The 23,290-nt window shown below is 41.0% G+C and overlaps 1 protein-coding gene across 4 annotated transcripts in view; it reads left to right on the forward strand.

Annotated features, from left to right (window-relative positions):
* The first annotated feature begins 6,858 nt into the window (after positions 1-6,858).
* Positions 6,859-23,290, forward strand: part of VCL (vinculin) — a 64,100-nt gene continuing 47,668 nt past the window's right edge. For 3 of the 4 annotated variants that reach the window (XM_080598077.1, XM_080598074.1, XM_080598075.1), the window contains exon 1: positions 6,859-7,308. In XM_080598077.1, the coding sequence (XP_080454203.1) occupies positions 7,141-7,308 (168 nt within the window). In that variant the 5' untranslated portion in view covers positions 6,859-7,140. Of the gene's footprint in view, positions 7,309-19,578; positions 19,724-21,134; positions 21,217-23,290 lie in introns of those variants that run through there. The other variant, XM_080598076.1, reaches the window with a different exon arrangement.

Genomic DNA, 23,290 nt, shown 5'->3' on the forward strand with positions numbered 1-23,290 from the left:
TTAACGTTCCTTCTGTTATCACAGTATTTGTATTTCATTCCCTTATTCTGCCTAAAGCATTACAGCAGTTACCTTTCTGAACAAACTCCAAGAGGCTCTTGTACTCCCAACCGCTTTGTCCCTTGCTGTACTGCGGATGGCTTCCCAGGCTACTACAGCTGCTTCTCTTCTCCCCTATTTGGAAGTTGGCTGGCAGTATGGAGATCCCTTGTGGGTTTCTGTTTAAATTCCATAGTCACTGTTGCACATTACCGTTTCCTTCGACTGATGTAAATCAAATACAGTATGAGTGAAAAATGCGAGTCTAGCCCTGGCTAACTGCTTTGCAAGGGACACTAATGAATGCAAAAAGTTTGTCTCAGAGGAGAAAATATTTCACAAGCACAGCATGCTTTGCACGGTGTGACACTGCTGAGTCTATTGACCCTCATTTGGCAGCAGTTTGCACACACTACCACTGCGTACCATATTTAATTGGCAATGCCAACACAGTATGTAACAGTAAAGAATTACACACTTGCATGGGAAATATTGTTCCCTGGCATCAGGGGCATTTTTCTACACATAGAGCTCAAAATATAAATTGGAATTTAATTTCATCCCTGAAATCCTAGGGCATTTGGAGCAAGACTTAGTAGCTCTTAATTTTTGCTTTTCATCTTCCAGCAGCTTCAAGGTAGCAGAACTCAAATACCCACTAGTATCTATCAATCAATCAATCAATCAATAAATAATAATAAAGCACTAAATTTTTTATTAATCAATTTTTCTTTTCTGTCAAGGGACTGAATACATGACATGGAACACAATACCTTAAATAAGAATTACTTGAAAATAGTTTATCAGAACTGCCGGTTTATACAGAGCTCCTTTAAGGGGAGGTTTAAGAATCTCATTCCTTTCTGTGAATACTCAGGTGGGTAACGTCACCTGTGTAATGGGGCAAAAGTCTGGTCCACTGATACTTGACCACAACAGAAAAGAAAGGCAAAGAACAGGGATCTTCTGCATATGTAAGAGATTCAAAATTTAATTCTTAATAGTCATGAATCTAGTTAATGAGGAGACTAATGAGAAAGATGAGCATGTTTTCAGTACACTTCACAAAAATTCTAAACCAATTCTTACAGACATAAAATGTCATGAGGACAGTTGTGGTGTTTTTGTTTGTTTGTTTGTTTTTTTCAGCACAGAAGTACTGCACGGATCGATGTAATTCTGGATTCGCCCCTTTGCAACAATATAAAACTCTGCCTACAGCCCAAAGATCTTTAAACCTCTGAGTGGCACACTGTGAATATACACTGTTCTTTTTATGACACCACTGCATTTTTATGTGGAACAGAGAACAAAATGTACACATTCACGGAGCAATCTTACAATGAGTCCTACTGAATTTTGTACGAGTACAAGGTCCAATTATGTTACAATAATTGTAGGTTCAACATCTCAGGGCAGGAGGAAGGAAGTATTTTTGTGTTATTCATTAATTTTCTTTATTTGAAGCTCCTCTTAAGTCTGGGACACTGGAAGAGTTTCAGGCAAGATGAATCAATGAATACAGCACAGATAAGATACTCAAAAGTACATCAATGTGATTTATTCTGTGGATTTGAATATTTGTATATGAAGGGAGTTTATACTTCTACGCAGAAATTTGGTGCTATCTAGCAATATCTTTTTTTTAAGTACTGCACGACTTGGTCATTTAGTACTTGCTGATGGCTGTGAGCTCCTATACCTACTAATACATATCTGTTCATTCCAGTGCAAAGTAAAACAATGAAGCTTAGACTGATCAACAGTAATGAAGCTTAGACTGATCAACAATAATGAAGCTTACACTGACCAACAACAGTGACTTAAACAAACCTTTACACTTGTTAAGGAAATGAATAAAGAGCATACAAGAAGTCAGTTACCACATGTCAGCTGGTAGATGCAACAGCTCCGTAAAACAAGTGTCTGACTGCTCCCAAAGGGCATGTACTTAGAAAAGAATCATGGTGCAGCAAAGGCCATTTAACTTAAATGCAGTTAGTATCTTTAATTGATTTTCCTCAATTTTCCTGTGTCCATGTGTAGACATGACCATAAATATTTACTAAAATTATTACTGGTAAAATGACTGTTCAAATGCCCACCTACTGTCAATAAAGCAGTTTGATTGTTTACAAGCAAGTCGTTTATATTGACAGACTCTGAGGCAGAACACACATACTCAGAAAAAAAATATACATCCCTCATTGTTTAAAAATTGTATTTAAAAGAACACTGCCATAGTGAGCATGATACTTGATAAGCTGTATACGGCCATTTTTTTGGCTTCAACTTTTTCTTCTAGTGGTACTCATTTACCTAATCACAGAGTTAAGCTCCTGCAAATTACCTGTTGCCTTCTGAAAATCAAAGTCTATTGTAGGTTTGTAGTAATGCCGCCACAAGAGCAGAAAGATATTTTGCTTGCATTTACTGCGAATAGACTGTAATTTTAACTACATATAACCTGCCGTATGTGCTTCACATATATAGAGGTACAAGCAAATATATTCCTGTCTGGAATTTTTCAGAAGAAAAGTAGGAAAACTTGCTCTTTGAACCTCATTAGCAATTTCTAGAATAAGCATTCATATATACATATGCATTCATAGATACACATACATTAAACATGTTTATCTTTCTTTTCTACAACTGTTTTCTATTCTCAGAAAACATTCTTTGAATTGTGTTGTTACAATTGTGATACTTCAAGATAAACCCTTAAGAATGCAGTGTGGTTAATAAAATGTTTTGGACTCAAAGCAGTTGGCACTGTAACTCAAGGATAAAAAGCTAAACTACGTTTGCACTCTTGGCTTCCCAGCAGATGCTACATAGCTGTGTATACCTTCTAGCAAGAAACTCCTTGAAGGAAGCAGTGAATCGGTAGCAGCATTCTCTGCAGATCCCAGCCCCACTACGTTTTATCAACACAACATACCTATAGAAGGGCAGCTAGGAACCAAGCAGTGCTGTATGATGAAATAAATTTAGTGTTTAGGCGATGGCTAGCAATTGTGATTTAATTTTTTCAGTCCTAGATAGGCTGCTCCCATCTATCTCATTAACTGATTGGTATTTTTGGTAAGTGACCAAAAAGCAGTGTATAGTGTTAGTCTTGTTGCAGTTCCTAGCACACAGCCAGCCAAGACCTAGAACAAAACAGAACCTAACCTAGTCTCATGGCATCTTCATAAATGTAAGGCACACTGACAGAGCATTATGGTGAAATTACACTGTCCTTAATCGTCTGCTCTCTCTTTTCCCTTTGTTGTCATTTCTTAGGCGTGAAATGCGTTCTTTCTGTGCCAGCCAGCTATATGCTAGAGCTATCAATATAGTAATACCATTCTACAACAAACCCATACCAATCTTAAAATGTATGTAAGGCAGACATTAACACAGAAAAAAAAGGAGTCTTTTTTTTTTTTTTTACTTTAACAGTCTTCAGATAATCCAGTGCTTACTCCTTAGATTACCCAAAGTTAATGGCTTGATAAGAGTGAATTGCAGAATGCATTCTATGTCCACTGATCAACAATAGCCTCCAATTCTCCAGAAGATGATGAGACTTTAATCATTAAATTTTGACATATGCTTAAACCTTCATAGGATCAAGACAATAATGACATTCATTTTATACAGCATTTCTGTACACTTTATTAAGCAGCTAATCAGGTGTAACTCAGAAAAGTTAGAAGCTGGCACAATCAAGGAACAAGATCAGGTCATTCCAGAGAAAGACGATTCACCACAGACAAGTTAAACGCGTAGAAAACCTGGTCATTCTCTGCTGTGGTACCTAATACTGAAAATAACTACTATAAAATTTGCTTAGTGCATACAGCTGAACCAGAAATACAGACTTCACTGAAGTATTTGTATTAGCACAACACCTTATAATTACAGACAACCACAAGGTTGTGAACCTCTAAAAAAGGTTCTGCTCTAAAAGCAGCTTCCACTGCTCCCGCCAGATGTAGTTCCAGTGCCATGTACACCCACCGCAGGATGCAGAACTGTGGAAGAGACTGCATTGCAGCTACACTGTTTGTCAGAACGCAGTCATTTTCTACCGAAGTCTATTACTTCTGTATTCATACATCTCTCTTACTCCAGTGGAAACAATGAGAGGATTTCTTCACTTCATTATAAAAATACACTATGTGTAGGAAAATGATTTGCACAATATGTGGAAAGCAAAATAAACAAATTGTCAGAGCAAAAACTAAGCCTAAGTAATGAAAATAAAAATGTATTCTTGGTGAAGGTAGATTATTGCCATGGACGTTTAGTGATCTTTATGTTCAGTGTGTAGGCCACGAATTCTTATTTTCTTACTTCACTAGGACTGAAGTTTAATTAAAATCAGAGGGAAGACAGTCAGTGCTTCCACTCTAGCATGACTGAAGCCACAAAACAGTCTTTCATCTCTACTTGTTTATTCTCATTGCAGTTTTGCAAAATAAAAAAAGTAATATGGGTAAGATTGTGCCCATGACATACCCAAATTCAGGTAATTCCATGATGTCAGAATTTATTAACCAATCATCTGGGATAGAGGGATATTGTGTCCCTAAATAAAGTGAAGATTTCTGTAAGCAGAAAAGTTTGGTGATACCATGTTTTGTGCAGAATTGGGTTTAACTGGACTCACCTGAGTTCTGATGAAATAGCAACGGTCACAGAGTGTATCAAAAACTAATCCTTTCAGTGTAACCACTTTATCTTATTTGGGATGCTAGTCACTCCTATACTGCTAATAATAGATACAGTTTCTTAACAATACTAAAATGTTGTGCATGTGGATAGAAGGATCTGCATCTCTTTTTTCTCAGTGGAAATCCATTGTGGCATGTGTAACACCATATTGGAAGGAGGACAAATAAAATAATTTCCACCTTGGGCTCAAGAAATGGAAAATACTGTGATCAAATCTATTGTTATTTTCTAACCATCTGTTAGGATCTGTAGAGTTTATGGAACTGCATAAACTGGAGAAGCAATCTCACAGTAGCAGCATAATTAGTGCATAATTACAGATACTGAACAGTGCAAGGGGCAAAAGAATCTGGATAAAAAAATAAAAACAGTACCTGCTGCCAAGCTGTTATGTATATGACATCAATGTGACAGATCTGAATACTGCAAAGGAAAGAGAAAACTGTAAAGGTGGTACTTAAATATATATTATATATAAAATATATATATATATGGGCATATATACATATGCCCTTTTAAAATTGACAAGTAACACTTCCCCCCCTTTAAAACACATGTGCACATGCACATTTCAGACAGAACTCAGCATGAAAGTTCCAAGAAGACTTAAAGCAATTGTTTTGAATCAGAGAACTTAGCCCACGTGCCAGTCCCACAAAGTATGAAATAAGTGGTTTATAAGGTTTGCATACTTCCACAAAATGGAATTTGTCAGGTTATTAGTTCATAACACGGACTAATTGCTTTTTGTAAATTCTAGCTGCTTCCCATTACAATCCTGAAGGATTTTTGTGTGCATTTGTTATTACCAACCCATTGTATGCTAAAGAGGCCCTACAGGGAACATGTATATTGTAACTGGCAAGGACAACACTATACGGCCAATGCTCAACAATACGCTTATGGTTCAAGTGACTTTATACACTCATTACTGCTGAGAGGCTGGTACTTTTTGGTCTCAAATGCCAGTGCATAACTTGATTATCTGTTATCAAGCCTGCAGGTACACTTCTTTGTAAAGAAACTGGGACTGTACAGATCAGAACTAGGTGTCTGACTTTTACCATTATCGGAAACACAGCTCCCACCATACAGAAAGAAGGAGCTGAAGGTGCTGTGAAGGTTTCTAACCCTGACTGAAATGAGTTTTCCCCAGCTCTCTCGGCCTAGTCCCTGGGGGCCAGGCACAGCCGTTGCGGGGCGGGACGCCCTGAGGAGAGCTCCCTGAGCGCGACAGGAGCCTGAACGGGCTGGGGCCGGTCCCGTCCCAGCGCAGCGCGCAGGGCACACGGCGTACCCAGACGTTTCCAACGGCAAGCCAGCCTGCCGGGAACGCTCATCTACGCCTTAAAATAGTAGCGTGGGGACAAAGGCGAAAATTCCTTAAAAAGACCAACCAGCGGCAGCAACAGCTCCCCAAATCCAAGCCTGTGCCGGCGCTACCGCGGCTGGGGGCAGCGGGCGGGCGGGAGGGAGGCGGCAGAGCCCCCCCGTTACCCCTCCTCAGGCTTCTCCTCAAGAGCAGCGGAAGCGGTCGGGACCGCGCCCGGGGCGTGCCGCGGGACTGCGGGCACGGCGAGCGGCTGCGTGTGTGTGGGGGGGGCCGCTCCCCTCAGGAACCCTCCGCAAGGGGCAGGGGTGCGCCGCCTGGCCTCGGCGCCCCGCCAGATCGGCGCCCCACCAGATCGGCGCCCCGTCAGGTAGCGGGAGCGCGCACGGCGCGCGCGCGCCGCCGCCTTCTTTCTCCTCAGCGGCCCCAGGGCGGGTGCCCGCAGGAATCCCACCACTCCCGCCGCCGCTCCCCTTCCCCCCCCCCGCTGTCCAAGCGGCTTTAATCGTCTCCTTATATGGACACCAAAATGTCTGACGTCACCCCACGCTGGGAAACCAGCGACCGCGCAACCGAGCTTGCCCGGGAAAGGCGGCGGGGGGGGGGGGGGGGGGGGGCGCTGGAATGCTGACGGACGCGGCTCTGCGCCACTGGCGGCGGCGGCGGCGGCTCGGCCATTGGGCGAGGGAGGCCGAGGGGGCGGGGAGGCGCGCGGGGCTAGGTTGTGGCGCCTGAAAAGCCGCCGCTTGGCTGCCGCCGGCTGCCAGTGCGGGGTGGGCGCTGGGAGGCACAGGCAGGAGAGCGGCGGGTTCGAGTCCCGCCTCCGCCAGCCCGAGCCGGGAGCCGCCGCTCCGCGCTGCCGCAGCCCGCCGGGGAGGGGCGGAGAGCTCGGGGTGGATTCGTGTTTTTTTTTTATTTTTTTATATCTTAATTCCTCCCCGTTTTACTGCTTCCGCGGAGGCCGCGGCTTTCCCCGTGCGGTGCCAGCCCACGGGTCCGGAGTTCCGCAGGAGTTTGTGCGGACTTGGGGCCGCCCCGACGCTGCCGCCATGCCCGTCTTCCACACGCGCACCATCGAGAGCATCCTGGAGCCGGTAGCCCAGCAGATCTCCCACCTGGTCATCATGCACGAGGAGGGCGAGGTGGACGGCAAGGCCATCCCGGACCTCACCGCCCCCGTCTCGGCCGTGCAGGCCGCTGTCAGCAACCTGGTGCGGGTGAGTAGGGGCGCATGGCCGGGCCCGGCCCGGCCGCCTCCGCCGCTCCCCTCACGCAGGTACCCGTTAACGGCCGCTGCGGGGCTCAGGCGGCCCGGTCGGAGCCGTGTCCGCCGCCGGGACGCGGCGGGGAAGCCTCCCAAAAGCCTGGTTTCTGCCGCCTGGGCGACGAAGTCCCTCAGAGCCTGTCTGGGTGCCCCCCGGCTGCGAGGTCTCGGTGAGGCCCCAACTGTTGCCGTGCTGCCGCCCGGGTGTCCCGGGGGCCGCTCCGCTGGGTTGTGAGCGGTGCCTGGCGGGCACGGGCTGGGGGAGGAACGGAGCCTCCCGGGGGGTCTCAGGGGGCCTTTGCTGCTGGCCTGGGCACGGGGAGGGCGAAGCTGGAGCCGCTGGTGGCACAGCCGCCGCCGAGGGTTGCCCTGCTCTGCTCGGGTTCAGCCGGAGGTGACTGAAAATCAGCCTGAATCGCTTGGTTTCCTTAGAGCAGCTGGATGTAGCACGACTTTTCAAGGCACAAGTATTTGCAGTGTAGGCTCTTCAGCCTGAGAAGTGCGAGTGACTAATGGTAGAAGTGTTTTCTATTAATACTTTTATGACCAGCTGCATCAAAAGTACAGCAAACTGTTGCAAAGCAGAAATGCCTTGCTTGATGTAGAAAGCGCTGAAACACTGCACGCTCGTGTTTCCGTAGCAGTTGGTAATACTTACCTTGCGCTTCGGTTAGGTTCATGTACAGACGCTCAGGATTCATTTTAAAACATAACACACCTCTTGCTCAGTGTGATTCCTGTAAAGTTCTTAACCTGTTCATGGCAGGCATTATCTCTTGCCAAAAAACTTTAACTTTAAATGGAATCCTTAAAAACAGTTAAAAGTGCGTCACTGGTAACTGATAGATGCATTAAAATACTGAAATTGTGAGGCTTGTGGGTATAAGAAGCTGTCAAGATGACTAATGCAAGTGATGTGTTTATTAGATTTCAGCCTGCAGTACTTGTTGCTGCAATACTAATTCGTCACTTTGAGGTTCTGCAGTGTAACTGTGGCTTCTGGTCCCTGTGACTCCATGACGTACTTCTATAGGATGTACTGTTGGGAACACTTGTGCTTCTTGCTGGCTTGAGCTGGAACTTGTGAGTTCTAATGAAGAGCATTCTGTCTGCAGCAGTGAACTGATCTAGTAGGTATATTGGCTGTAAGGGTATGAAGCTGGAGTGTATGAAATACTTTTCCTTGAAAGGAAGACTTCAGATTAAAGCTTTGCTTCTGAGCTTAGTCTGTATCACTGGGTTGTGAGATTTATTTATTTATTTTTTTATGCCCCACCCCAAGGAAACCTGGTCTGGTAAAGCACCATTTATTAGAGAAATGCAAAAACAGAATTAGTTTCTTCCTGCAGCTTGCTAATGCCAGTTCTTTTTTCATTTTGAGCCATTGTTTTGAAAACCTCTGACTTGGTTTCCCTGCGTGCTAGCTCGATAAGAGGAAAGGCTGTTGAATTCTATTTTTGTGTGGTAATTCACAAAGAGCAAACAGAAGTGTAACTTGAGTAGGTACGTAAAAGCAAAGATGTCCTGGTTTGGTAGAATACAGCTTTGACTACGCAAAGGAAAACACAGAAATAAAGTTATGTTTCTTATCCAGAGCTGTGCTTTTAGTGCATCATTCTTAACATCATCTTTGAAACTGCAGTTTCACATAAGCAGGGATATTTGTTCAGTCAGGTTTTCTAATTGCTGGTCTTCTAGTGTCTTCAGAAAAGAAACTGCCAGTGTAACCAAGACAGCAATGTGGCTGATAGTTCTCCATGTTTCCTGCTCTGTTTGTCTGGGGTTCACCATGTAGTGTAAGTATTGGAAAATGTACATGATGGTGAATACTGACCAGCAGAGAAATCACACTTTACAAGTGATAACTTGCCACATTGCAGCACCATTTACCAGCTCCTTAGCCTATAGTAAGGGCACCACAGTTTGGAAGGTGCAATACTTAATCTATGTAATTATTGCATTTGTAATTAACTGGTAGCAGTGTTGGAAGAGCTGAGACCCTCCCTTGTGCAAGGCCTTAGGAGGTGCCCTGGGTTGGGAAATGGGCTAAGAAATGAAAAGATACCTCCCTCAAGGAAGGAGCCACATGCAGTTATGTTCTTTACAGTTAATTTTGTTAATATTCCTGAGATACAAGTAACACAATATCTTATGTCTAGGATGGAGCAGAATTTGATAGTCTTAAGTTAAAACGATTTGATAAATCACAAGGGAATCTTTCTCACGTATGTCTTGACAACAGACCTCTATGGGAGAGCTTTTCTTTCAGTTTGCCATTCGATATTCATTTCTGTATTTTCTGTCTGAAAAGAATGTACTATATTTCTAAGCTTATATGAAGCTACCTTTAGCTTTGTGTTTTATTTAAGGTTTGCACACCCAGAGACATCTACTAACACCTATTGTAGGTATGCTTCCTAGTTTCCTGTGGAACTAGTTGCAGAGTCTTTCTAGGCAAGAAAAAGTTCAAGTCATTGTTGAAATCAATTAAACATTCACCTAAGTTAGTCTTTCACCATGTTAAATACCAAAGACTTGTTTTTCTGTACTTCTATATTAGTTTCCAATATATGTGAGTTGGATTCTACCACCTCTAGAGTATGCTGATAGGGGATAACCTTGGTAGAACAGTCCAAATAGTTTAAGTCACTTGATGACATTTGTTAAATATGAAATGAGGTACATGTTGCTCATGCAAAAGTTTTGCATGTAAAGATAAGCGGCAGATATTTTCTAAATTACCTTTGACTATATCCAAGAATGAGAGGAGAAGTTTCAGATTAATACCAGAAGATGAATAATGTACTAAATGAGTTTTTAAAACTGAAGATCTTAACATTTTTATTGGCTGGTATCTGGAATGGATGTGTGCCATTTATGGAAGGCTTGGGGCTTGGCTTAATATTTCTTGTAGCTGAAGATGTAACACTGAAAAGACAGGACTGGTTAGAAAAATATTCGTCAACAGGCAGGGAGTAACTTGGGGCTTGCCAAATGTTCTATTACTTTAGTGGGCAGTTAAATGGAATTCAGAGTACTGAGTGTTCAAACTTCACTTGGAAGGAAAGGAACCTTGTGGTGGTTTGGTTTTCTAACTCTTTTGTAAAGTGTTAATCAAATATTTACCTTTTAAGGAGGGATTTCTATCAAAGATGACTAATGATAATGCAGAACACGTAAACCTATCACGCACTATAAAATGTAACTTCATCACTTCATGGGTAGAAAAAGATCTCTACTTTGCAATAGTGACTTTACTAACATTTATGTTCAGAGTAATGTTATGCTACTGCTGAACAGAGAAACCAAATTCTGCCCTTCCTTTTTAAGCTCCATTCACTTAGTGTCTTATATGGATTCTGGCTTTGTGTCATTACAAGCATAGACTACCCTTGTCACTTCGCGCTGGTGTTGTGAAAACTGAACTGTTTCAGAGCAGAGTCCTAGTGGTAGTGCCAAACATTGGCAGTTCCATAGGTGAAGCAGCTGAGTTTGACAGATAGGGAAGTAATTCTCTGCATGAGAACTAAGGTAACAGAGGGAACCTGTGAGGAGACTGAAGTATGCACAACTTAAACACTGGAGTGGGGTCAGCAACTTGATGTTGCCTTTTCAGAGGCTAGGTTGTTGAACCAGATCAATACTCTGAAAGAGTTGACCTGCTTTGCTTGAGACCATTACCAAATTTCTGTCCTTCATCTCAACTGAGCTTGATCTATTTGAGGCAAGCGATACCGGTGGGAAATGCTCATAACAAAAGATTTGTTAGGTGTTTGTGGTCACAAATGAAGTGGCTGAGATTGTGCAGAACAGATCTGCTCAGACAGGTCAGCATTTCCTCTAATTGATGATGCAGCTTCTGCCTTCTTGTATTTGTGCTATCTGTGCTGCCCTCTTGTATTTGAATCTACGTGTTCTGTAAGTGTTTGCATGTGTCCAGTTTCTGTTAGATTATCTTTTATGGGGGAAAACTGCTTTGCTCACTCTTATGTAGTTAATTATAACATTTCTCAGAAATGTATTTTGGTGGATGCTGTGATGTATGCATTTGTTCAGCTACTGAGATTTGGAGATTTGTGAAACAATACTGACATCTTTCTGCAGTAACAACAGCAAACAGGCTGGGCTAATCAAGCGTAAGGGTCTCTTAGATGATGAATGTCTTGTCTTGCAATCATGGTTTATCAGATGTTACCTCCAAGTCCTGCTGCCCAACATTAATGGGTATGATCAAGATTAAGCTTAACTGGAGGTTGTACTAGATGAGAGCAACACTGTAGCATTGAGTCAGGCAGTCATTCATGTCAGGTTTCTGTCACTTCCTAAAGTTGTGAGGTCAGTCTCTTCAAACTATCATCAGCTGAAGCACACCCCATCCATGCACAGCCAGAACCACACAGAGGACTCATGAAACAGGAAGAGTTCTGTACTAGTGCTTAGGCAGTGGCATAAAGTTTTAAAACCAAAAAGAAGCATGGGAGAACGGCGTTTAGTGTATGTGTAGCAGCTGTCCTATCTCATCCTAGTGAATGAAGTGATCACCTCAAGCAATCAGTGTGTTTGGGGTGCACATATGTGAGCCTCTCAAGTGTGACAAGTTGCTGAGGCTTGCAGGGCTGTGCAGGAAGAGATGTCACGTTTTTCTTGGACATGCTGTGAATTGCCTGCTGGTACCTGCAGCCCACCAGACTGGAAATCACTCATAAGTTTGTGGAAGATGCAGCCTGCCTTGAGACCCTTGTCACAACTGCAGCAGTAAGTCAAATGCATGGCTAAACACCGTTAATAAGGAGAAATACTCCAATGGTTGTGGAGAGCAGACTGGAAAAACAGCGTTCTCATCCCTAAATGGTTTCTTCTGGCATAGTTGGCTTACCTGCATCTCAGGATACACAAGACAGGAGTGAGCTCTTGGGGACAACTTTGTGGTTTAGAGGAAAAATTAACTTGCACTATTTCTATTAGGAGCCTTGTGGAGAAGGATGGAGATGAAAAACAGTGAGCTTTTTCTGTATAGAGTTTTCTGCACAGCACAAAAGAAGGCTCTCAAGTCAAAGAGTCTGCAGGAACTTGCAGAGTTCCTTTTCTTGATGTGTGTAACTCATCAAGGGAGATGGATACATCACCGCCATCTCCCCCCCAATTTTATTGTGTTCTTATTGTATTGTATCTTCATGCTGAAAGACACATCTTGTTCTAGTAGCTCATCTGAACTACCCTGTGGCCAAACTTACTGCCAAATGGCAAGTGAATGAGAGTACCAGAAGAGCCCTGAAGATCTTGTGAGAGAACAGACCTCTTCATTGTAGGCTTCTGTTCCTTATGGATTGTGGAAACGTGATTACTTTTAGGAATGAGGTTTTTTAAACAATTGTTTTTGGAGAAGAACACTTTATCTTGGTGTACCTGCAATTTCTTTAGGATTCTTTTACCGTGTTGTGGGAACAGTGGACACATGTTCTGAGAGCTGATAAAACCAGTTAGGGTGTATGCATGGGGGTGGGGGAAAGGGTGATTAATGATTAATTAGAAAGAAAGCAACTCTGTAATCACAGAGCACATCATAACTTTTTTCTTGCTTTTGTCTGTTAGGGATCATCTTTACATAAGTAATAAATCAGCTTCTGATTTGAGTGGAATAACCTTTGTTCTTTTGTTATATATGAAAACTTAATTTATACCAGTCTCTTCCATTAGCTCCAAAAGGAATCTTTTGTTTTCTGTTCCTTTAAATGTGTGTGGAGATGGTGGAGGCCTTCATTTGTAATTACAAGCAGCTTGCTCTTGGGCATAAAAACTGAGAGTATTGTTCAGCAGTGGATAGTCTTACAGTGGTTCATTGGGCTAAAAAGTTCCATATGCCAACAGTATGGTGTATACCAGTCCTGCTCTGGGAAACTCAATATTTGCTTTCTATTCTATAAGTGTATCCCTCCACAGGGAGGACTTCTTAAATCCATGCTGAGGGGCTTCTTGCTCCCAATTTCTTGCAACTTTAGTGTGTCATGTAGTTCTACCTTGTGCTTTGAAGCTAGAGGATATTCTTTTTCCTCACAGGGGTATCAGACTGTGGACATGAATTCCATTAGAGAGCTTTAGCAAAAGAATGAACCACATGCAACATAATTCAGTATGTCTTACAGTTGGAGATGTGTAGCTTGATGATATCAGCAGGGTAACTTACAGGTATCTTTCTCCTTCCCACTATAGTTGTAATTTAGATTGATGAGGCAAATCATTAAGGGGACTGGGTGGGAGGGGGGAGGATAAGCAGTGGTTTTAAAGAAGTGGTGAGCAAACATGCGATGTTAATGCTAGCTACAGGAGATCTCTGAAAACATTAAGTGGTGGTTGTTGCAAATGCTAGGTATGTTGATTGGGTTCCACATCTACTTGAGTTCTTAAACACAAACCAAATGAAATTATTGGCAAATGCTTGTCCAAAGGACAGTATGGTCTGATTTGACACTGTATTGACTACTGCTTAATTTTGGCAGTGGCCTCACAGAGTTAAGACTACTTTTTTTTTTTAATCCCCGCTTCAGCTTGTATGCATTGTTCTGAAGTTCTTGTTTCTGACTGCATTTTTTTATTGGGTCTTTCTGGCTTTGTTTTTTTTTTTTCACTTCTGATGTGAAGACAGAGCTAGCAATAACAGTTTTCTTCTGTTGCCAATTCTCCCTCTGTAAAGCAGGTCAAACTGGCAAACTAGATGGTAAGAAACTCTCTACATAATGATGGTTTTCTTTCTGCAGTGAAAAATTCTGTTCCATCATTTGCTCAGTCAAGTGCTGAGAAGCAATTATTTCTGATATAGACCCTGCCTCAGTAGCCATGGTTTTTAAATCTTGGAAAATGTTAACACTCCTGGCATTAATCTTTAAACATAACAATAGGAATTTGTATTTGACATTGCCATTATCAAATTTGGACATTAAAATACCGTTGTAACTGTGTACAATTCATTTAGAGCATGGATGCAGAGTAGTTAATGTTTCACTGCATAATTTCTTTTCTCAATTTTTGACATTAGGCAAGAGAACTAAAATATAGCATGTTCTATAACTGGAGTCTAAAGTAACAATTTGTGTAGGTGCATGGTGATGCAGCACACATGGGTGGCTGTTGCAGGTATCTGCACTTCAGAAGACACTTTAAGCATGTGAGATGACTAGCTGCAAGAGAATTCAGATGATAAAATAAAGGCTGGATCTTATTTTCAGTTACAAATGCTTCACTAATAAGGATCTGTGGATCTCTAAAACATGAGCTTAGCGTTCTAACAGCTCAAAACTGAATTGGTAAAATGTTCTGTATAATGTTTGGAAGTAAGTCTGGTTTGTCTCTTTAGTAAGTCAAAACTATACTGAATCTTTAAGAATGTGAGGAGATTGCATAGAGAATCAGTGGAGGGTAAACCTTCCCTTTGTTTTGCCTAACTATTCAAGTCTGAGGAATGACTTGCATTGGCCCTGTCCTGAGACAAGAAACAAAGGTTTTTTTATGAAAACATGTAGAATTCATTTTGAAAGAAAATCTTATTCTGGAGGATCAGAACATTTACTTTAATTGGGTAATGACCGATGGATAACTAATGAAAGGGGAAAAAAAAGAGGGAGGGAAAACCAACCATAATAAGTCTCAAAGCCTTGCCATGATCACTGAAACTGTCAGCTTGTATTGACTCCTTGATGACTGCAGTTTGGATAGCTTGTCTTCCCCCTGAGAGAAGGTGTGTTGGAGTGGCTTCCCAGTAGCCTGACTCCCTAGCCGGGGTAGGAAAGTGATGATTCACGTCAGAGTTATCCAATAAAGAGCAGAAGACAGAAACAAACTGTTCCTGTAGAACACTTGTGTGCCTTGCTGCTTTTGGCTTAGAATCCTCATTAAGAGATCTTGAGTAATAAAATTGCATTTTATCTTCCATCAATGGTTATGCTCACAGAACAGTGAATGTGACCTGATCTCTGCACTGAACATCTATTTGCCTGTCTCCAAATTTACTGAGTCTCAGGGACCTGGGAACGCTGAAGGCAAGTCTTATTAGTAAAGGCTTAAGTGAAGAAGGCATCGAGTACCTCAGCCTTCTGTTCTATCACCAGGCCCCCCACCCATTCAGCAGTGGGCCCACATTTTCTGTGGTCTACATTTTGCTGCTGGTGCACAAACATTTGTTGCTGTTGTTGTTGCCTTTCATGTCCCTCACCAGTTTTAACTCCAGATGGACTTTGGGGTTGACCACATGCTTGCATACTCAGTGTCTCTGTTTCTTGCCTGAGTCACCTCTCCAGTTTTCTGCCTCTTGTATGGTTCCTTTTTAAGTCAGACTTATGTCAGGAGCAGTCTGTTCCTCCATGCAGGCCTCCTGCTATCTTTGCTTGGGGTGATATATTTTGCAGCTTGAAGAAGGTGATCCTTGAAAACAACCAGCTTTCCAGAACTCCTCTTCTTGCTAAGACTGTACCCAGTGGGATTTCTTCAAGCAGATCTTGGAGGACAAAGTCTGTTCTGGAAGGCGAGGGCCTGATTTATCTCTTTCCTGCCTTTCAGGATCCTGAATTCTGCCATCTCATGGTCACTGAAGCAAAGGTTTCCTCTGACATTCCCTAACCAGTTCTTCCTGGTTTGTAAGCTCAAGGGTCAGTGAAGTGCCTCTTTGAAGCTTAGAATATCTGACAGGAAAACTATAGTAACTTTTCTTTGTAAGCACTTGTTTTATATTGATTACATGATAGCCTAAGAAGGCTTACATGAGCAAGTGACATGCTTCACCTTGGTCCTCAGATGCACACAATGCATAAATGAAATGAGGAATTACATTTAGGGAAAGTACATGCTACTTGGGCTAATTTTACAATTTTATGCTCAGACTTCTGTATGCAGTATAAGATCATAGAATCATTCAGGTTGGAAAAGACCTCTGAGATCGAGTCCAGCCTTTAACCTAGTACTGAATTCCACCATTAAACCATGCTGTGAAGTTCTACATCTACACATTTCTTGAAGACCTCCAGGGATGGTGATTCAGCTAGTTCCCTGGGCAGCCTATTCGATTGCTGCACAACCCTTTCAGTGAAGAAATTTTTCCTAGTATCTGGCCTAAACCTCCCTGGCACAACTCGAGGCTGCTCCCCCTCATCTTATCACTTGGTGCTTGGGAGAAGAGCCCGATTCCCACCTCGCTACAAAGTCCTTTAAGGTAATTGTAAAGTACAAAGATGTTTGGGTATTCAGCAGCCATTCTATTCTCATTGCTCTCTAAACTCATGTTTAGACAATTTAAAGTAAATCTTGTATGATAATTCCAAAATTGTCTAAGTTATTTAACTGTTCCAGAAGATCTACATCATTAATTCAAGACAGCCTTGGTTCAGGTTAGCAGTAGGCAAAGACCAGAAAGCAGCCTTCTGTGAAGATTGCAAGTTAAACATTTGTAGTTCATAAGGGTATTCAGGAGTACTTGGTATTCTTGTGGTGGTGTTTATCTGGCAATTGACTTGTTTATCTGAGTAGATGATAGGACAGACTTGCTTTTTGACATTTGATGAATACACTGATGATGCTGGGTGTTTGTATGAATATCTAAGATGGGCATATCCCTCTTTAAATGCTGAAGAGCGCATAAAAAAGGTGATGGAAATTAATTTCTTGAATAGGTGAAGTCCCATAAGCGCTAAAGTAACAGTGAATGATGACTTCTGTAACCACAAACTGTTTGGGACCGCTTTGGCCTGTAGTGGATAAATCATGGGTGTTGCCTTACTTAAGTCAGTGTGATGACAAAGAGTAATGAATGTTTTTGTATGTTGAACAATGTTTGCTATGTTTGTTTTTGATGAAATTAAAAAAAAAAAAAGGTTGTTCCATAATGAAAGGAGCAGGTGTGATGACATGGGAAGGTTATTAAAGGCCAAACCAGAAAGTCTGTGTGAACTTGCCCAGTTGTAATCTTAGAGCCACTTCCTGGACATCAGCTCTTCTGCAGGCTCCTTCTGTCAAGCAGGGAAGCTATCAGAAGCTGTGATCTGGAACGTGAGTTTCTCCAGCAGCGTTTCTTCCTCTGCTGTCTTCCAACCTTTTCCTGCTTCTGGAAGAGGCTGCTTATTGCAACTCTCTTTGAGGAGGGAAACATTAATAAAATGTTCTTATGCAGGCCATGTTTTGTTTTCATTAATAACTTCCTTGGAAGGAGCAGAAACTGAGACTTGAACAAGATGGACTGTCATTATGTTTGAGAGCCACATAACGTGTTAGTTTTGACAAGAGTTTTGGGGTGAGCTTGGTTCCTGGTGACAACAAATTTGGTTAGGTTTTAAACAACTGGACTTGTCATTTAGGAGTAAAATATTTCTGTGCATAGGTAATGAATGCTTAAAACTGTTAATATCAAAATGAGATACAGCAATGTGGAATTGAATGAAATGATTAGTGCTCAGACAAGCTGGTACTTTCAATGTCTGTATTTCAACTCTATGGATACTAAACATACTTAGAAGTTTTTAATATTGAAATATGTAATGAATGATAACTAAGTGTTATCAGTATAAAAATGCTGCTTCAAGCATCCAGTTGGAAGTTACTGGGGAGCTTACTTGATAGTGCTGTTCTTAATGGTGTGTGTATTTGCTTTTGAAACTTAAAACTTAATTTGTTACTTTCTTCAAGACTGATCTTTAAGTTTTCAATTTCAGTCTTTGAATGTGCATGGATAGGTTTAAACCCAAGTCAGCTAAGTCTGCAGAAGCTATTTTTAATAGGTCACAAAAAAACACACCAAATATTCAAGTTACGTTGAAGTAAATAAATGTTTTTAAATTGTTGCACAACTTATAAGGTTGTATGTGAGAGGAGAAGTTAGTAAACTGACTAGTATTTGTTGCACTAGGCTGAACATCACTTTGCAGCTTTTACAGCATGATACTTTTGCTGAATAACTGGGAGATTAAACAAATCAGTTTCTCCTAAACCAATCAGTTTCTCCCAAACTCGAGCAGAGCTGTAGTGAAAAGGTCAGTTTTTATTTAGTGTGCCCTGATACAATGACAAAAAATTGGACTGTGAAGGGCCAGCAATTGCCAAAGGATTGACTTGACTGTAGCAGCTGAAAAAGTGCTGCTTGATTCTTTGCTATTTTTTAAAAAAGTTGCCTTTTTCAGAAAATCAAGGAGTGGGAACATCAATAAATCTTAGTTTGGTTTCAGATTTCCTTAGGTCTTTCTCTGGAAAAAAATGTTAACTTGATGAAGCATAGCACTACTTTCACTTCTGTTAAGTTAATGCTGGAGAGAACGTGCATTCCTCAACTCCCTGAGCAGGCTGTTCTGGCACTTGGGCCGTCAGTCCAGCCCACCCCCCATGCAGGAGGAAGAAATATATTTTTTCTGTTGATCCCATTTCCTTCCCCCCAGCTTGACAGATAATTTTAACTCCAAACTCTAGAATATATTTTTTTCTCCCAGTTGCAAGCCAACTTCTGGCATAGTAATTTTCCTGTTGTAGTTTTTGGTGGGGGCAGGTAGAATCTGACCTCCAATTACTCAGGGTAGTGAAATGCTAAAGAAACTTCATAACTCTGAAGCAGTAACTGGTTTGAAGAGCTATTTCTTAGCCTCTTGTGTGACAGATCTCTACATCATTGTTCTCTGCAAGAAGAGAAGGTGCCAAACTACTGCATGTGGCTTTTGCTTCAAATATTTTGGTGGTGCTGATTAACTGTGTTGTATGTAGCATGGCATTGGTAGGGTATGAGGGGTTTTCTAAACTCAAAGGATATAGGTTTTGATTTCATAGCTGAGCAGTTCCTTTCCTCAGACAGTTTTCTTGTTGGCTTGCTAGCTGCCTCAGAAATATGTAGTTGTTTCACACTAGTATAGTGGTTTGTAAGAAGAGTGATGCTCTTCTCTTCTGTTGCTTTTAAATTCAGAACAACTTCCTCAAAAAAAGACGAGGTGTTGTTTGGGCTGTGTGAGTAAGCTTCTAAAAAAGTTAGAATTGCCACCTATAACTAAACATGGTAGCAATTAGATAATGAAATAATGAAATGATAAAGGTGTTTTAGTGTTCTTCCATTGTTTAAGTACTTGATTGTGACCTTTGAGTTTCTTGCTGATGCTAATTTTCTTGTTTCATCTAACCCAGAACTGTTGTCAGATCAGACACTTCTTTATCTGATTTTATTAAAAATATGCACGCAGTTGGCAGAAGTCTGATAGAGGATGCTTTGTTTGCAATTTTTTTGCAGTGATTCCCACATAAGTGAGTCATATTCTACACACTGAAGTAATTGTGGAGCAGGTATAAGTGGCCATGAGTACTGGGGGCAAAATCAACCTGGAAAATAGTCATGTAATATCAAGTTTCTGACACAGGTAAGGTTTTAATGGTGCTGTAAATGAGCTCTGTCCCTTAGAAAACAGCCCACCATTTATAGTCCTTTTTCTATTTAATGTAACTAGATATTGTTGTGGCTAACCAAAGCATCATGTTAAACATTTGAGCAATGATTTATGCCATTAACTTTACACTTAAATCAACTGTTACACAAGAAAAATGAGTCTCTTATTAAAAACAAATTGCCTAATATCACTACAGAAGATGAATAATCAGTGTAAAACGCTATGTTAGCGTATCTTTTGCTGGTGAAGAAACATTTACTACGGCAGGACTTATCCCAGATTGTGAGAGAAGTGCCTGTTTCTTCAACCATATATGTATTAAAATAGGGAAATATTTTTCTTTAATATTAAAAGGACCCGGTGAAAAATGTTTCCTTATGTACTTTTGAGCAAAAGTTGTAGAATTCTATCTAGTTCCTGCATTTGCAGGTTGACTTGAGTAAACAAGTGAAAGCTGCATCTCTTACGTGTTCCTTCCCTACTTCAGTACATTGTTTAGCCCTAAACCCAGTTAGTTTTAGTAACCTGTTAAGATCATGGAAATAAATGCTGGAAATAAAGATGCAGATAAATGAGCAATCATCTATGACGGGCACATGAGAACAAGTTCTTGGAACAGAGCCATGAGTGCTGGGGAGGGAATCATAAGAATTTCAGAATTGGTTGGAATGAAAGGTGGCTTTATGACAGTAGTTGTGTCAATAATGGTGTTTAGAGTAAGTTAAAATGCAATGTCATGTAAATAGTGGGATGGTGAGTATTATTCTATTTTGGCTATCTTGCTACTGATAAGCATCGCTGCTGTCAGAGGCTAGAATTTAATCTATATTCTCATTTTGTTGTGGCTTAAAGTCTGAAAATGGATGCTCTTCTTTGTCTGCTATCAGAAGAGTTGTTCAAAACTGCTTTTTCCTTTCTCGTGCTTCAAAATGTTACCTCTCTGCAGTGAACTGCTGCTGTCTTGAACTCTAAGAAAAAAGGAAGTCTTAGTCTGGAACCACTGACGCTCACGGAGGGAGTTCAGAAGGGAAGCAGTGCTGACCAAGTTTATATGTAACGAACAGAAGATATTAAAATTCAGTCTGATAGCTAACCTACACTCTTGGTTTTGACACATGAAAATTTTTCATGTAGCTAGCAATACATGTGAAATTATCTGTCTTCAAAAAAAAATATTGAAAGTAACGAGCGGATCTTAAATTTAACTGAATATCAAAATGAAATGAAGGCGTTTACAGTAGACATGTGCCTTCTACTTTATGTAGTGGGAGGTCTTAAACTGGGTGAACCTTCTCTGCTTTTGAAACTTATTATTCACTAAGTAACAGTGTGTTCATTTGTCTCTTTCCCTTCCTTGAATGTTTTCTGTGCCAACACAAATAAGTGAAATACCAATGTGATATGATTTTTATGAAGACCACCTCAAGCTCTGCATCCTGATGTAGGAAAAGCAATCTGGGAATCTAGTAAGTCTATTACTACCTATGTGAAGCTATAGTTTGGGTTGTTTTAGAGGCTGTCTCAGTCCAGTTTTGTTTGTCATCTGTAAGAGAGGTAGAGGAGTGACCTGTGAGTATGTGGAAGAAAAATTTTCATGCCCTTGAAATATGTATGAACTTCCTGTGGTGACGCTTTTTGGCTTGGTTGGTGACCATATTGGCATTGGTTGGTGACAATCTTAAGAAATTTCTTGATACTTCTCTTTGACTGAAAACTTGGTTTAGTGTTTAGACTAAAAGGAAGGACAGGATGTATCTCAGTTACTTGTGGGGAAAAATTGCGTAGCTGCATGTTGGATAGGGTTTTGGTAGGTACTAGAAGATGCAGGGTTACTTACAGCACTGTTGTGTATGGTGTTTGCTGTTCAGACAGGCATCTGAACACGGAGCGAACTTAGCTCTGTGGTATCATCTGTTATCATTTAGGACAGTACTAATCTGTACTTCTGCAGCAGGGTTCATAAGAGGTGCTCAGAGACTTCGTGATGATTCACAAGTCTGGGTGTGCAGGAATGAACCGGAAGTGCTTTCAAAGCCTGTGTGCTGTATGGTATGAGGAACCTTCCACAGACCTTCTTGTAAGGTAAAAGTAGCTAATTCAGCTGTGAATTTCATTTCCAGAGGATGATTACTATATCTTATTTCTCCAGCTGAGTTTTGTATGTGCCTGAAGGTCAGAGCTCACTTAACGTTACTAGATTGAAGTGGAGTTACAGCATGTCTTTTAGCAGTTTTTAAACTCAGAAATTAGAGTAGTTCTGTAAAGTCTCACATTCTGTGCTTTTGTTTCCTTTATGTCAAGTTTATATATCTTAGAATTAACCAAAGCAGACACTAACAGTATGAATAAGTATCTTTGGTACCCAAATGATAATACTTCATTTTCCATATGGTTTTTGTTCTATAGTTACGTATTTTACTTGGACAGCAGGATTTCCTTTGCCTCGAGCCAAATGAATTTGTCTTAATCTCCAGTATAGACAGGTAGGTCAGCTTGCTGTTTTAGGGACCAGATGGCTGGAGTGTTCTAATTTACTTGACTTATTGCCAGAGGACTTTGAAACTATGCCCTGCTATGCTTGGAATGCAATCTCTTGGTTTTCTTATGATTACCCTGGAGCCAATATACAGCATCCATATTAACTGAGAGGCAAAGCAGCTAGGCTCTGATCTGGTCTATTTAGGTTTGTGCCTAGCTTGAAGGGAAAAAGAAGCGGTCCTGTTGACAGATGGACAAATATGTGCATTGTTAGGTTGGCTTAAACTAGAAGCAAAAAAGAGAATTCAGCTGTTTTTTTAGACTTAGATTTCAGCCTTTAATTGTATTGTCCTATTCCACTACAATTAAGTAGAAAAACTTAGATAATGCTGCTAAAATCAGTGCTAAACTATCTAATTTAAGTGATGTATCAATCTAATAAAGTCCAAATGAGATGAGTAGTGATGAAATTGGAAACTGACTTTATTCGATACTCTCAAGGGAGCCTTTGAAGGAAAAGCATACTGTGTAGTTTAGATACAAAAAAGGTTAACTTTTCTTAGTTACAAATCACTTGTTTCAATCATGTAGGGTGAGAGATTAAATCGAGGAATAGCATGTAACCCTGTTCTTTTTTTATTGAACTTCTCAAGATTGATTGTCTCTTCCATTCACTGTTTGCAAAAAAAAAACAAAAAAAAAAAAAACAAAACAAAAAAAACCAAACAAACCTTTATTGGATGTGGTTAATGTTATCTCATCCAAATTCTTGAATGACTTGTGAAATTTGGGGAGGACCAAGAAATGTCATGATGCACCCTGAAGCTGTTGGGTTTAACAGCAAAGCACAAAGCTTTGCCATTTATTCCAGGATGCATGCAGTTCTGTTTTGCTAACACTGATCATGTGGATGACAGTAGCTAGGGGTCAGAGCCTGATTAAAAATAAATAGTCACTTGAGCAGCTGTCTTGAAAAGATCTGAGTAAAATAAAGTGAAATACCAACAACTGGATCTGCTTGATACTGTAAATAAAAACAGGATGTGGTTTGCAATGAAAATA

Source organism: Anser brachyrhynchus, assembly GCF_964034855.1.
Source record: "Anser brachyrhynchus genome assembly, chromosome: 6".
Lineage (NCBI taxonomy): Eukaryota > Metazoa > Chordata > Aves > Anseriformes > Anatidae > Anser > Anser brachyrhynchus.